We start from the raw sequence: 12,938 nt of genomic DNA on the forward strand, positions 1-12,938 counted from the left end.
CTGCCCTCCTGTAACAAACGAGCCTATAGGTCGTATGTGCTGCAGGTCATTATGACCCACTGGTCGTCATGACTACAGCTGTGTCTCAGTTCAGGGGCCGCGTCCTCCAGAGGACGCGGAGGTGTGGTCCTCTGTAGCCGCCATTTGGTGGTCTATGGAGGATTTCCTCTGTGTGTCACTAGCTGCTGTTGCCTAGCAACCCCGAAAACATGTAACGCTTTTCAAAAATACTTGAGGTTTTAACGGTTCATCCTTCAGACGCTGCACCTGAGACCCGTTTGAGTCACAGTGGTGCGACTAGACTGTCCCGTTTGAAGGCTCCTTCAAATGTACAAATCTACAAAGGATCCAACAGGTGGGTCCTTCGTGGTCCAACATATCCCAAGATTCATTGCGTGCTGGCAATGATAGCAAACAACTCCGACAGAGAGCCTGATGCTAACAGCTAACGGTACATCTGTTAAAACCTTACAACAAAACGTTTTTGTGAAAAAAGTTACGTGTTGTCAAGGTTGCTAGGCAACGGAAACCGCGCTTTGTGATGCAACAGTAATGGCGGGAATAGCTTGTGACGCACAGCGAAAATCCTCCGTAGAACAGACCGTCTCACTTTGGTTTGGCCTTCACAGTCTACGAAGGACCACACCTTGGTATCAGCGTCCTGCGGAGGACGCCGCCTCCGGATTGGGACACAGCTTGATTGTTGTCAGGTGATGTTGTGTCGAAGTCTGTTCCCCTGTCAGATGCTGCTTCCTCCCATTACATCTGTTTCCTGGATGTTTAATGTGGCGCTGATTAAGGGTTGATAGAACACCTGTGAAGCGGAGTGATACATGGAGTTAAAAGTCCCAGTGCTGTTATTCTCTGTATCAGCCTCATGGAATGACTCTCGACCAATCAGATTACTTGGTCAGAACTAACTGTTGTATAAGGCTCTTCACAGTTCACACAGGTTGAATGATCATGATTGTTTATCACTGATGACGCCTCAGAGAGTGACGCCCCAAAAACCTCCAGGGAGGACTTTAGTTTTCCACTTGAGTCCAGATGGTAAAACTTTGAGAGCTGTGCTGCTTCTGTTCACACACACATGTTGAAATACTTCCTCTTTAGTTCTCAGTTTCCTAGTATCACTGTCTTGTATCATCAGCTGCAGGCGACTGGAGGGCGACGAGTTTGATTAACTTCTGCATTTATGTGTGATGTCAAACATTACCATGAACTCTTTACTCAGTTGTGTTGCTGGGACAACAGCTGCACAACTACGTCTATAACTCCTCTTCCTCAACCTTCCTCTTTTCACGACGATGTAAACATCAAGGGCCAAAGTGTAAAATCAAGTGTTGAATGAAAACTGGTGAAATCAGCTCATATCAATGTTTCTAATGTTTGACAGCAAAGTCAGATGCTAAGTTGTGAAAACATCTGAATGAATGAATCGGCTGAAAGATGAAAAAAAAGACTCAAGTCGTTGTAAGGAAATGACACTTCACTAAAACAGGGAAGTGAACGCCTCGTAAAGAAGCCTCAGCTCATTTGTTCTCTCAGTCGAAGGGGTGAGAAGGAGACAGGAGCACGATGGTCGAACTCAAATGGACTAAATGGATTAAAATGTCTTTGTTTGTGATGCTGGGGCTTCAGTTCACAGGTAAGGACACATATAACACACACAGATAAAGAAACAGTAGAAAGCTTGACTAGTGGTGCTTCAGTAACTACAGTCTTATAACAGCTGAGTGTGTTGTTTGATGTGAACAGAGTTTAATGGAGTCTTAAATCAAGGATAAGATGCATTTACAAAGGTCAGTTGTATTTGTCTCTGACATCACACTGACTGTAAAGACAACAGTCCCACTCTGAGACGATGGAGGTCCAGTTCACCTGCAGCTGGTACCGTCCTACGGGTCGTGTCCGAGGGCAGAGACAAGTCACACATGGTTGTTGTGTTGGAGTTGGATGTTGGAGACTGTCCTCCCCCAGGTCGTTTGTGCAGCAGGTTATTATGACATCATATTTAGGTTTTGTTGCTAGGTGACATCTAGTAATGATGACAGGAGCAAAGGGACGTAGTGACGTAGTATAAAGAGACAAAGTCCACGTCAGGAGGAGGTGGTGGATGGATGTGACACATTAGAGCTCACTGACAAAATGTCACACCTGGTTCATATTTTCTCTGACTCACAGGAAATGGTAAACAGGAAGTGACCTGGAACTAGTCTGAGTGGCGGAGGGATACGACTACGAGCAGGTGGTTCTAGTTTTCTCATGTTTCTCTCTCGTCTTCTCAGCAGCTGTCACAGGACAAGATTCTGTCTTTGTCAGAGTTGGAGATGAAGCTGCTCTGCCTTGTAAAAATGTCAGACATGATCAGGATAAATGTGACGCTACGACCTGGACCTTCAGTTCAACTTCTGCATCAGTAGAGCTGGTTGTTCTGGGGAAGATTGGTGAGAACGCCAAGAGTAAATCAGCCAGACTGAGTCTGACAGAGAACTGTTCTCTGGTTCTAAAGAACGTCACACGTGAAGATGCTGGTCGTTACGGCTGCAGACAGTTTGACAAGTCAAGACAACAACAAGGTTCAGACTCTGTGGTTGATCTGTCTGTTGTTACCAGTGAGTATTTACATCAAACTGTCTGTTTTAAAACTCTGAAACTTTACAATCATGATGATTATTACAGTGATGAAGTTCATTTCTCTCTTGTTGTCTTTCTCTCTCAATGTCTCCGTCTTCACCAGTGACTGAACATGAGGACGGTGATATGGTCGTCTTGTTCTGCTCAGTGTCGGCATATAAAAGCTGTGGATACCCACAGTGGCTGTATGAGGGTATTAAGGATGATGCCATCAACATAGTGTCAACACCTGATTCCTGCTCAGCCCGTGTGTCATTTAACACTTTTCATCTTCGTCACAAGTCAAAGTATCAGGAATCATTCAAGTGTGAAGTGACAGATGGAAACAGAAAGAAACGGCTGCTGTTTACCTTCATCCCTCAGTCCTCAGGAAAGAAAACAGGTTTGTTAATTTGATGGATTTGAATTTTACAAACTTTACACATTTTCTCCTTTGTTGTTTCTGTTTTTGTCTAATTTCATATTCAGTTGTACCAAATGGAAACGGAACAACAACTCATCAAGGTAGAGACTTCACATCTTCCCTATCGTCTCTCAGGATCTCTAACTTCAGGCTTCAGTTCCCTGTAACTTTTGTGTTGTTCTTCTATAATGAGATCATTTATTATCTGCATCTTGATCATTTAGATGGTTACAGTACTTTAAGATTATAGCTTAAAAGGCATGCTCAGTAAGATTCAGTCTACGTGGTTTTTATACCAACAGAAAATTTACTTCTCAAAGAAATTGTCAAAACTTTCGCAAAAGATTCTTTTAATTTTTTAATATTTTAGCTGCAGGTTTTGAAACAAGAGATCAGCAGTCAAAATGTTTTCAGTGTTTTTACTCTCCCTGCAGGTCGGTGGTGGCGGTACGTCATTGTGGCTGTGGGTTTAGCGGCGCTCTTAATAATCGCCGTAGTGCTGATCAGATGGAAGAGAACTAAAGGTGAGAGCAGTCACACATGGAAACGTCACGAGCTGTTTTTAATGAAGCTTCATTTTCACAGATGAAGTCGATTCATTTTTTGTTTTTCCAGGAAACAAAAGACGGAGGGATGACAAGACGGTGAGTTTCAGATTTAATATCACTTACTATCAGAGCAACCTTCTACCAGCTGTACTGTGAAGTGGAAAGGTGAGGGTTGCAGTATGTTCTGTAACATGTGGCCATTGGCTGTATTTTCCAGGGACCGAGTTTAAACCCTGCAGTGAGTCAGTCTGCTCCAGAGACCGGTCAGGACACGGTGAGATCACCCACTTCACCCAGTACAAGGTCACACTCAGTGTTTTTTACAGTATGTGTTCTGCATGCTGAAGCAGCGAGTGACACATCTTTCTGTTCTGTTACGTTTTGAGTCTATTTCCACTGAGCAACAGAGAAAAGGGAAGTAAAATTACTCAACCAATCCAGCATGCTCACATGTCACTGAGCTGGTGTTGTCCTCACTGTGCAGGCTGATCCTGAAGAAGGTGTTTCCTACGCCTCCATCAGCTACACCAAGAGGACCGACGGTAGAGCCCAGGTGAGTCTGACTGGTTGAACAGGTGATGGTGGTGAGTGAAGACACAACATTGTGAGTCTACAGCTGTGTTAGCGTCGGATCAGACTGCTACTCCGGGTTGGGGGGGGGTTACGGCCTCGAGTGAAGGAGTTCAAGTATCTTGGGATCTTGTTCTCGAGTGAGGGAAAGATGGAGCGGGAGATCGTCAGGCGGATCGGGGCGGCGCCAGCAGTAATGTGGACGGCAGAGCTCCTGATTTACCAGTGGATCTTTGTTCCAACCCTCACCTCTGGTCATGAGCTCTGGGTAGTGACCGAAAGAATGAGATCGCAGATACTGAAATGGGTTTCCTCCTTTGGGTGGCTGCTCCTTCATGTTGAAAGAAGCCAGCTGAAGTGGTTCGGACGTCTGGTTAGGTTGCTCCTGGGCGCCTTCCTTTGGAGGTTGGAGGCAAGTCAAACTGGGAGGAGACCCCGGGGTAGAGCTAGAACTGGCCGGAGGGACTACATATCCCATCTGGCCTGGGAACGCCTCGGGATCCTCCACGAGGAGCTGGAAAGTGTTGCTGGAGAGATGGACGTCTGGAATACCCTGCTTAGCTTATTGCCACCGCGACCTGACCCTGGATGAGCGGAAGAAAATTAGTTTTTTCGTGGCAATCCATCAAATAATTGCTGCAGATATTTCACTTAAAACCACAAATATCAACTTCACGGTGGCACAATCACTAACGTTATTATAAGATTTAATGCCATCCATCCAAAGTCGTGAAAACAGTTCACAAAGATCCAAAAGTGTCAATCAGTGGCAGTGGGGAAATAGGGAGATCGACAAAGTCGGTACGATTGATCCTCTGGGGACCATGAATTTCACGACGGTCCGTCCAGCAGAATTATTTATTTAGTTTTTGTGAGGAGTGTTTGTTTTTGTAAAAGTCATTTTGGCCACAAGAGTCTAAAGTGCAGCACTACCCCGGTCTACATGGGACCAAAAGTATTCACGCTCTTTTCCTGGTGATTTGACGAGGTGTGAGTCGGATAGAAACGTATTTTAATCGACAAAGAAAAAATTCTCTTGGGATCTTTTTTTTTCCTCTTGTGGCTGAAATGAGTGTTACAAAAACAAAAATCCTTACGATTCTTTTATCTGTAGTAACTCAGTTGTCATGCTGTTTTCTTTTATTATTGAAGTTTTTATTTTATTGCGTTATCTCTCAGGTTCATCTTAAAGATGATGATGATGATGATGATGCGGTGACCTACAGCACTGTGAAAACTCCCTCCTCTTCAGCTGGAGCCGCCGCTGATCCCAGAGACGTCTACGCCACCGTCGACAAACCGAACAAATCAGAGGTCACAGTGTAGTTCGCTGTTATCATTATGTTGCTCCGATGACAAATAAGAAAACCACTAGAGTTCACTCATTACTCTGTGTTACTGATATGTGCTGATCAAACAGGAAAATGCTTTATCCTGTCCAAATCCTGGAGAGCATTTTATAGTAACTTATATCTTTGTATATAATCGTGACTCCGTTATTTATAGTTATTGATTCAACTCATATTTGAGGATGTGTTGTTTCTGGTTGTTGTAGTTACCTCCACCAAGGAGGTTATGTTTTCCAGCAGACTTTTTCTTTAGACACTTCTCAGGGAGTAATGTTTGTGTCTCGATGTAAAAAAGAAAATCAGGCTTATTTATGGTGAGATCTTTGCACAGTTTGGTGCAGATCCAGATATTAATGTGGATCTCAGACGTGTAGCATTGTTTGTCCTTGATGCCGTTCTATTACGATCTTGTAGATTTGTACATTTCATTTTCATGATTCATTTCATCGAGTTTTTCCAGGAGTAGTTGTTGTAAGCTGTAGGTGATCTGAATCTGGTTTCTGAGATAAATGAGTATAATATATGAAATATCTTCCTTCCTGTCAGAGACTTTACTGAGATCAGTGACGGACGTTTACCTGAATCACCAGGGAAGTTCTGAACCATCTGATGCTTCTTAAGTTTTATGGTGAATTTATTGCGTCATTGTTTGTGTGTTGTGCTGTTTTACATAAAAATAAATAAATATAACTGATTAGATTTTCTTTCTTGCCTGTAACTGTTTCACTACTGAATGAGTGGAGATGGTGGGAGAGCAGGAGCGATAGATTTACTGATGTTCTTCTGCTGTAAAGTTAATGTCACCTGCAGCTTGTTAACGTCAGCGCAGGCCCGTGCTACGAGGCAGGATCTGAGGTTATCGAGGTAACTTCAGGTTTAACTGACTGACTTTCAGTCCTACGACGGTAGTTCACCTGTTACCGGGGTAAATCACCATGGTAACTGATGCTGAACTCCTGACCTGCTCCGGCGCAGGTTAACTTAGAGGATCAGACCAAAACTTGCCAACAGCCAAACTACTGACCAATCAGATCATTGGAAACACTGAGTCATCATTGCTACAGGATCCTGACAGGGACAAAAGAGTTCACAATAAAGTGATCAATAATAATAACGAGCTGTAGATATTTATCACAATAAATAACTACATAAAAACTTCTAGCTTCATGTGAACTGAACAGATTCTTTAATGATGCTGATGAAGCTTTTACTCTTCTTCATCACTGCACACTGTAAAAAACAAATCGTAAAAAAACAGTCAAATGACCAGCAGCAGCTGCCAAACAAAAAACGTACAATTAAAGTAAAATATTAATTCAAATAAAGTGTTAAAACAATACATTTACAGAAAATGTCATTAATATTTCTATTTATTAAAAACTGTTATTTTACAGATTTTTCCTAAATGATTCTGATCAAACTCCTTCAATAAAGTGACGCCACTAAAGTTTCTGCAGAGAAAATTTTTCCTAATAATAAAATTAAGTGTCAATCAATGAAATATTAACACAAGCTTAATATTGTAAAGTAAACCTTTTGTTTTGGAAGACAAAGTAAAAAATACTGTGTAAAACAGAATCATCTCAAACTTCAACAGTATTTGTGTCAACATTGAATCTTTAAGTGTAAAGTAATGTTAAAACCTGTAGAAGCACAATCTAAATACAATATTCAATGATTCAGATTCAGATTAATTTTCTTACATTTCTCATAAAATATAATAAACTGAAGAAATGCAAATTAAACAGTTAAGTCTCTGTATGTCGTCTTTCAACTAAAGTGGGGTTGGAAACTTAATTACAAATAACATACGCACCACTATTGACTTTATAACACTTTTATTTAATATATTCAGATGTAAATGTACAATATCAACTAATTCAACCTATTCAATCAATTCAACCCCCCTCTTCATTACAGTGACTAACTACCTGCTGTACATTTAAACTGAGCAGTTCTGCTCCAGCACCCACAGCTCTCTGCTGCTTATAGCGACTTTCACTCATTCAGCTTTTGTTTACATGCTGTTTAGAACTGATTGTTACTTTAGCTTAGCAGTTAGCTCTGGCTTCTCTCTCTCTCTTGCTCAGTGTCTCGGACCAACAAATTGAGTCCAGGTAAAGACAACAGCAAGAAGCTCCTGGTTCAGCTTCAACCCTGGTTCTTTCCTGCAGTGCTGCACGTTCTCCTTGTTTCCTCCAGGACTCTGATCACTAGAACAAGACATGACATTTCATTCACTGAGGACTCTGAGTGACTCTGTGTGTGTGTGTGTGTGTGTGTGTGTGTGTGTGTGTGTGTGTGTGAGTGTGTGTGTGTGTGTGAGTGTGTGTGTGTGTGTGTGTGTGAGTGTGTGTGTGTGTGTGTGTGTGAGTGTTTGTGAGTGTGTGTGTGTGTGTGTGTGAGTGTGTGTGTGTGTGTGTGTGTGTGTGAGTGTTTGTGAGTGTGTGTGTGTGTGTGTGTGTGTGTGTGTGTGTGTGTGTGTGATTGTATGATAAACCATTTTCCTGCTTTCCTCCCAGTGCATGCTGGGATACATTCCAGTACTTCAAACTTTTTTGTTTGATGTGATGAAAAAAAGTTTGTTACATTTCATCCAGAATCACAAAGTTTGAATGTAGAAGTCACATAAATGTAAAACTAATAAGATTCATCCTGAAGATCTTTAAATTGTTCATATGGAAATTAACCTTTATAATAAAGAGCAATATTTTAATTACAGATAATTACTGTCATTTTACATGATTTGTATGTAATTTAAGAAAACAGAAATAACACTGTATAAATAAAACAGTAATTTTTCTTTACAAAAAGGGGAAATAAATGTAATTGATTATTATTGGCATAAAGCTTGAAATAGAAGTTTGGCTGTTAATTCTCAGATCATTTCTGTCATTTTACAGACTTTTGTTCACAATTAAAAAAAAAAAACAGAAAATTACTGTTAGAAAACTTAAGAGTTATTTTCCGTAAAATTAGGATTTTTTTTTTTACAGTGCAGCTCAGAATGACATGATCAGACTCTCTGACCACAACTAGAAAATAGAAACTAAAACTCTGATTTCATTAATTAGAATAATATTAAATATTTCCATGATTATAAATGAACGTTTGAGTCCGAAACAGAAACAGTGTGACATCACTTTAACTTTAACTGCATCACATGTTCATATAGTTTGTTCATCATCAGACAAAAGAGTTCCCTGATGATGATTCATGTTGTTAGTTATAGTTTATCCTCAGTTTGACTTTAGTCGTTGGACATTGTTTCTAGTGTTTCTTTGTTATTCCCGTCATGTGATCATAGTGTTTGCATTTCACCTTGTTGAGTATCATGTGACGTCGCAGCAACTGAATTTACCTGCAAGTATCAACATTTCTTCTCATGTCGTATTAATACTTTATTAGTGGTTCTGACAGTGTCACATGAAGGCGCTCGTACCTGCACAGGTAAACCCAGGGTTCACAAACACGACACGATATTGATTCATTACATGGACTAAAGAACAGTGAAGCAATAAAAACAGCAGAAACTTGTAAAGCTTTAAATATTTTCCTTTAATATCTTTGTTTCTTTCATGATGGTCGCATGTTGTAGTTTGGTTTTGTGACTATTTGTTTCATGATCATTATTTATATGCTGCATTTATTTCCTTTAATTGTCTTTATTTTATTTGTATGTCTTGTTCATATTTTGCTGTGTATCTTATTTCAGAAGTTCTGACTGTTTTATTAAGATGAAATGTAGCGTTAACTGAGCCAGGTGACAACCAGCACTGTAGCACAGGTAACCAGGACGGTCCATGTTAGGTTCAGTTAAGCCAGGTAAGGAAAAGTTATCCTGGGGGAGGGTTAGACAGACACCAGCTCATGTCAGGTGCTGACTGCTCATCGGGGAGAAACTCTTCCTTCATGAACACAGCACATTACAGAAGAGGAGAGATGTCGCAATGAGGAACTGATAAACACTTCTCTCAGGAAGTAAACGCCACATTGCAAGAGTTGTTCTTAAGAAGTAGATCAGAGACGAGCGTGAGAACAAGACGCAGAGAAGAAAAGATGGGCAACACGGGAACAACGTTTGAATTCGGATGGATTAAAATGTCTTTAAATCTGATGCTGGTGCTTCAGTTTACAGGTAAGGACACATACAGTCGAAGACATTACAACACTTTATTGATATGAGTAATACTAGCACTCGATTGCTTCATGCTGCTTGTTTTAATGTGGTGTGTTCAGTGGTCTCTTGGAAACCACGTTTGAGGGACATTTACAAACTGCTGTTGTGTCTAAAATGATCCTGACGCTGACACGTCAGTCGTGTCCTTACTTTAGTTCATTTGTTCATGTTTCTCTCTTGTCTTCTCAGCAGCTGTCACAGGACAGGATTCATTCCTCATTGTCAGAGATGGAGATGAAGCCGCTCTGCCTTGTACAAATGCCAGACATGGTCAGGATAAATGTGGCAGTACTTACTGGACCTTCAGTCATTCAATAGACTCAGCTGTAGACCTGGTTGAATTGGGTCAGATTGGTAAAGATGCTCAGACTAAATCAGACAGACTGAGTCTGACAGAGAACTGTTCTCTGGTTCTGAAGAACGTCACACGTGAGGATGTTGGTCTGTACATCTGCAGACAGATTGACAAGTCAGAACAACAACTCGCTCCAGACTCTGTGGTTCTTCTGTCTGTTGTTACCAGTGAGTATTTACATCAAACTGTCTGTTAGAACAAAACTCTGAAACTTTACAATCATGATTATTACAGTGAAGAAGTTCATTTCTCTCTCTCGTCTTTCTCTCTCAATGTCTCCGTCTTCACCAGTGACTGAACAGAAGGACGGTGATGAGGTGACGTTAACCTGCTCTTTGTCGACGTATACAAACTGTAAATACTCAGTGAAGTGGCAGTTTATTGGTACAGATGTGGATAAATATAACAAAGACTTGAGGACATCACAGAAGCGCTGCTCAGCCATTGCAACCTTTTCAGCTTCTCATTTCATTTACACGTCAAAGAAATATGAGTTACTGAAATGTGAAGTGACGAGTGATTCCTCTGAGGAAAAGCAACAGTTTACCTTCAGATCTCAGTCCTCAGGTGAGAAACAAAGAATATGATGAACTGTTCCGGATCCAACAAATTGCATTTGTTCAATTTAGGATTTTTTTCCTAAAAAGCAGGAAAAAACAGAAAAAAACGACGGGAAAACAACAGACAGAGAGATAGGTATATTTGTTTTATCTCTCAACAATCTCTTTGTACAACTGTCCGTTTGATTGAGAAAACAAGACCAGGTCAACATCTAGTCTATGTCTGGTCAAATCATGATTTTATAACTGTGACGTCGTCTGACAAAATCACCAAACCCATCAGTAAAAGACAAACACTGAGCTGCGTTTTCAGCTGTATTTCCTGTAAACTGATCAGTCAGAGACACAGTTAGAAGAGACAGAATATCTTTCTTCTTCAGTCCCTGTGATGAGGCACTCAGCTGACCGCTGGTGGAACTATGATCACTCAGTCACTCAGGGAAGTCCAGGTTATAGTTTGGCCCTGGTGTTGCGGTCCCGCCAAAAAGCAACTGTATACTTCCAAACGTTTGTGAAAAGCTTGACATCGCACAACACCCTGCAGCCAGAAACCTTTGCACTGTGTTTCCAGGCTGGTGGTGGTACGTCATCGCGGCTGTGGGTTCAGCGGCGCTCTTAATAACGGTTGTGGTGCTCGTCATCAGATGGAGGAGAAACAAAGGTGGGAACATTCACGGATGAAACTCTTGTCAACAACATGTTTTGATAAACCTGATTTTTCACAGTGGAAGTGAAACAACACTCTTCTTTTGTCTTTCAGGAAGCATAACTCAGACGGAAGAAAACAAGGTCCGTTTTAAAACTAAATGATCAAATGTAAACAGAACTTTACAGAGCAAAGGTAAAAGAATTCAGTTATAAAGCCAGGCAAGTTTATTCATACATCACCATCCAGACAGAAGGCAATTCAAAGTGCTTCACAGAGGCATGGAAATACATTAAAAAAGAGATGATGTTAAAATAGCATTTAAAAACATTAAAAACACATTTGAACAAATAAGAAATAAATACATGAGATCAGGTAGGAAACTTTTTTAAAACCATTTTAAAAGAGGTGCAGTAGTTCCAGCAGACCTCAGGTGTTCAGGAAGCTTGTTCCACAGGTGAGCAGCAGAGGAACTGAAAGCTGCTTCACCTGGCTGGTTGTGATGAACTGTGACTGGGCTTCAGACTCTCAGGTGCCCCTCAGTTCACTCTGAGTGATTCAGTTTGGGTGATTAGATTAACTGCTAAAGGTTTGTCACTGGGAAGAGAACAGTACCAGCTGAAATGACAATGACGTGACTTTAGCGTATCAGCCGCTGAGCTGCAGATAACGATGCAAGCTCTTCAAAACTTCAAATCGCAACAGCCAATAGAATAAGGTGGATGAATTTCATACCAGCGTGACTGCAGACATCCTGGAAGAGACTAAAAGAGATGTAACATAACTGCTCAGGCACAAAGGTAAAGTGTGGACTGACTCAGTCATCGCGTTGTCTTCACTGTGCAGGCTGATCCTGAAGATGGTGTTTCCTACTCGTCCGTCAGCTTCCCTAAGACCACCGACAGTAAAGGCCAGGTAAGCTGTCTGCTGTAACAGAGCTGCTGGTGAATACGGAAATATAACACACTCTGGTGAACTACGCCACATTACGTCCTGTTGTGTAATTTATGTGTTGAACTTTGTCCCTTTTACATCCTGTAGATTCGGGGTGGTGGTGATGCAGTGACCTACAGCACTGTGAGAGCTCCCTCCACTGATCCCAGCAACCTCTACGCCACCGTCAACTAACCAAACAAATGACACATCACAACGTGGTTACACTTCATTTATTTTACAGTTTATTAGATAAGGCTTTTTGGTGTGAAAGCAAAGTCAGTTTTTATTCCCAGAGTGATCCTGGAGAGTATTTTATAGTTTATCTTCACGTTCTTTGTTCTGCAGCATTGCTCTGCTTTTGATACAGCTGCACAACTTCATCCAGCTGTTACTTTCAGGCATTGTGAAGTGTTTGTTTTCATCATGACCAAGTGTTGTAAAATGCCTTGCGTCCAGAAGGGGGAGTTGTAAGTTAGGTTAAGTTACTACTGCAGTGTAACGGTAATAGCCCAACATTCATATGATATTTCCATATAAATAAGATGCATTTGGTTTAATGAACTTGCTGTCGGGTACATTATTGTGCTGTGATGTATATATTGTTGTCATCAGTATTTACGACATTAAAGCTTTTACTAAAACTGATATTCTGCCTATCTTTTATGAGGTGTTTGAATATTATGTTGCTGCTACAATTGATTCTATCATTTTATTTTGAATTCATCTATTCTACTCGGACAGTAACAGTAAACTA

General features: G+C 41.0%; 2 protein-coding genes across 5 annotated transcripts; both read left to right on the forward strand.

Annotated features, from left to right (window-relative positions):
* Positions 1-174: 174 nt before the first annotated feature.
* On the forward strand, positions 175-6,206 carry LOC130187678 (uncharacterized). Of its 3 annotated transcripts, none has more exons than XM_056405491.1 (8): positions 175-355; positions 2,292-2,615; positions 2,741-3,019; positions 3,475-3,564; positions 3,656-3,684; positions 3,806-3,862; positions 4,073-4,141; positions 5,338-6,206. In XM_056405491.1, the coding sequence occupies exons 1-8, from the start codon at positions 328-330 to the stop codon at positions 5,482-5,484; spliced, it is 1,023 nt and encodes a 340-aa protein (XP_056261466.1). In that variant the 5' UTR covers positions 175-327; the 3' UTR covers positions 5,485-6,206. The 3 variants fall into 3 exon arrangements, with proteins under 3 accessions (XP_056261466.1, XP_056261464.1, XP_056261465.1); XM_056405489.1 differs by lacking the exon at positions 175-355 and adding an exon at positions 1,383-1,648 and having other exon boundaries at positions 2,289-2,615; XM_056405490.1 differs by lacking the exon at positions 175-355 and adding an exon at positions 1,383-1,648.
* A 3,321-nt stretch (positions 6,207-9,527) lies between these two features.
* On the forward strand, positions 9,528-12,783 carry LOC130160790 (uncharacterized). Of its 2 annotated transcripts, none has more exons than XM_056363494.1 (7): positions 9,528-9,645; positions 9,880-10,209; positions 10,334-10,609; positions 11,174-11,263; positions 11,363-11,391; positions 12,095-12,163; positions 12,290-12,783. In XM_056363494.1, the coding sequence occupies exons 1-7, from the start codon at positions 9,567-9,569 to the stop codon at positions 12,374-12,376; spliced, it is 960 nt and encodes a 319-aa protein (XP_056219469.1). In that variant the 5' UTR covers positions 9,528-9,566; the 3' UTR covers positions 12,377-12,783. The 2 variants fall into 2 exon arrangements, with proteins under 2 accessions (XP_056219469.1, XP_056219468.1); XM_056363493.1 differs by having other exon boundaries at positions 9,537-9,645; positions 9,877-10,209.
* Positions 12,784-12,938: the final 155 nt, after the last annotated feature.

This window comes from Seriola aureovittata, chromosome 19 (genome assembly GCF_021018895.1).
Source record: "Seriola aureovittata isolate HTS-2021-v1 ecotype China chromosome 19, ASM2101889v1, whole genome shotgun sequence".
NCBI classification, from domain to species: domain Eukaryota; kingdom Metazoa; phylum Chordata; class Actinopteri; order Carangiformes; family Carangidae; genus Seriola; species Seriola aureovittata.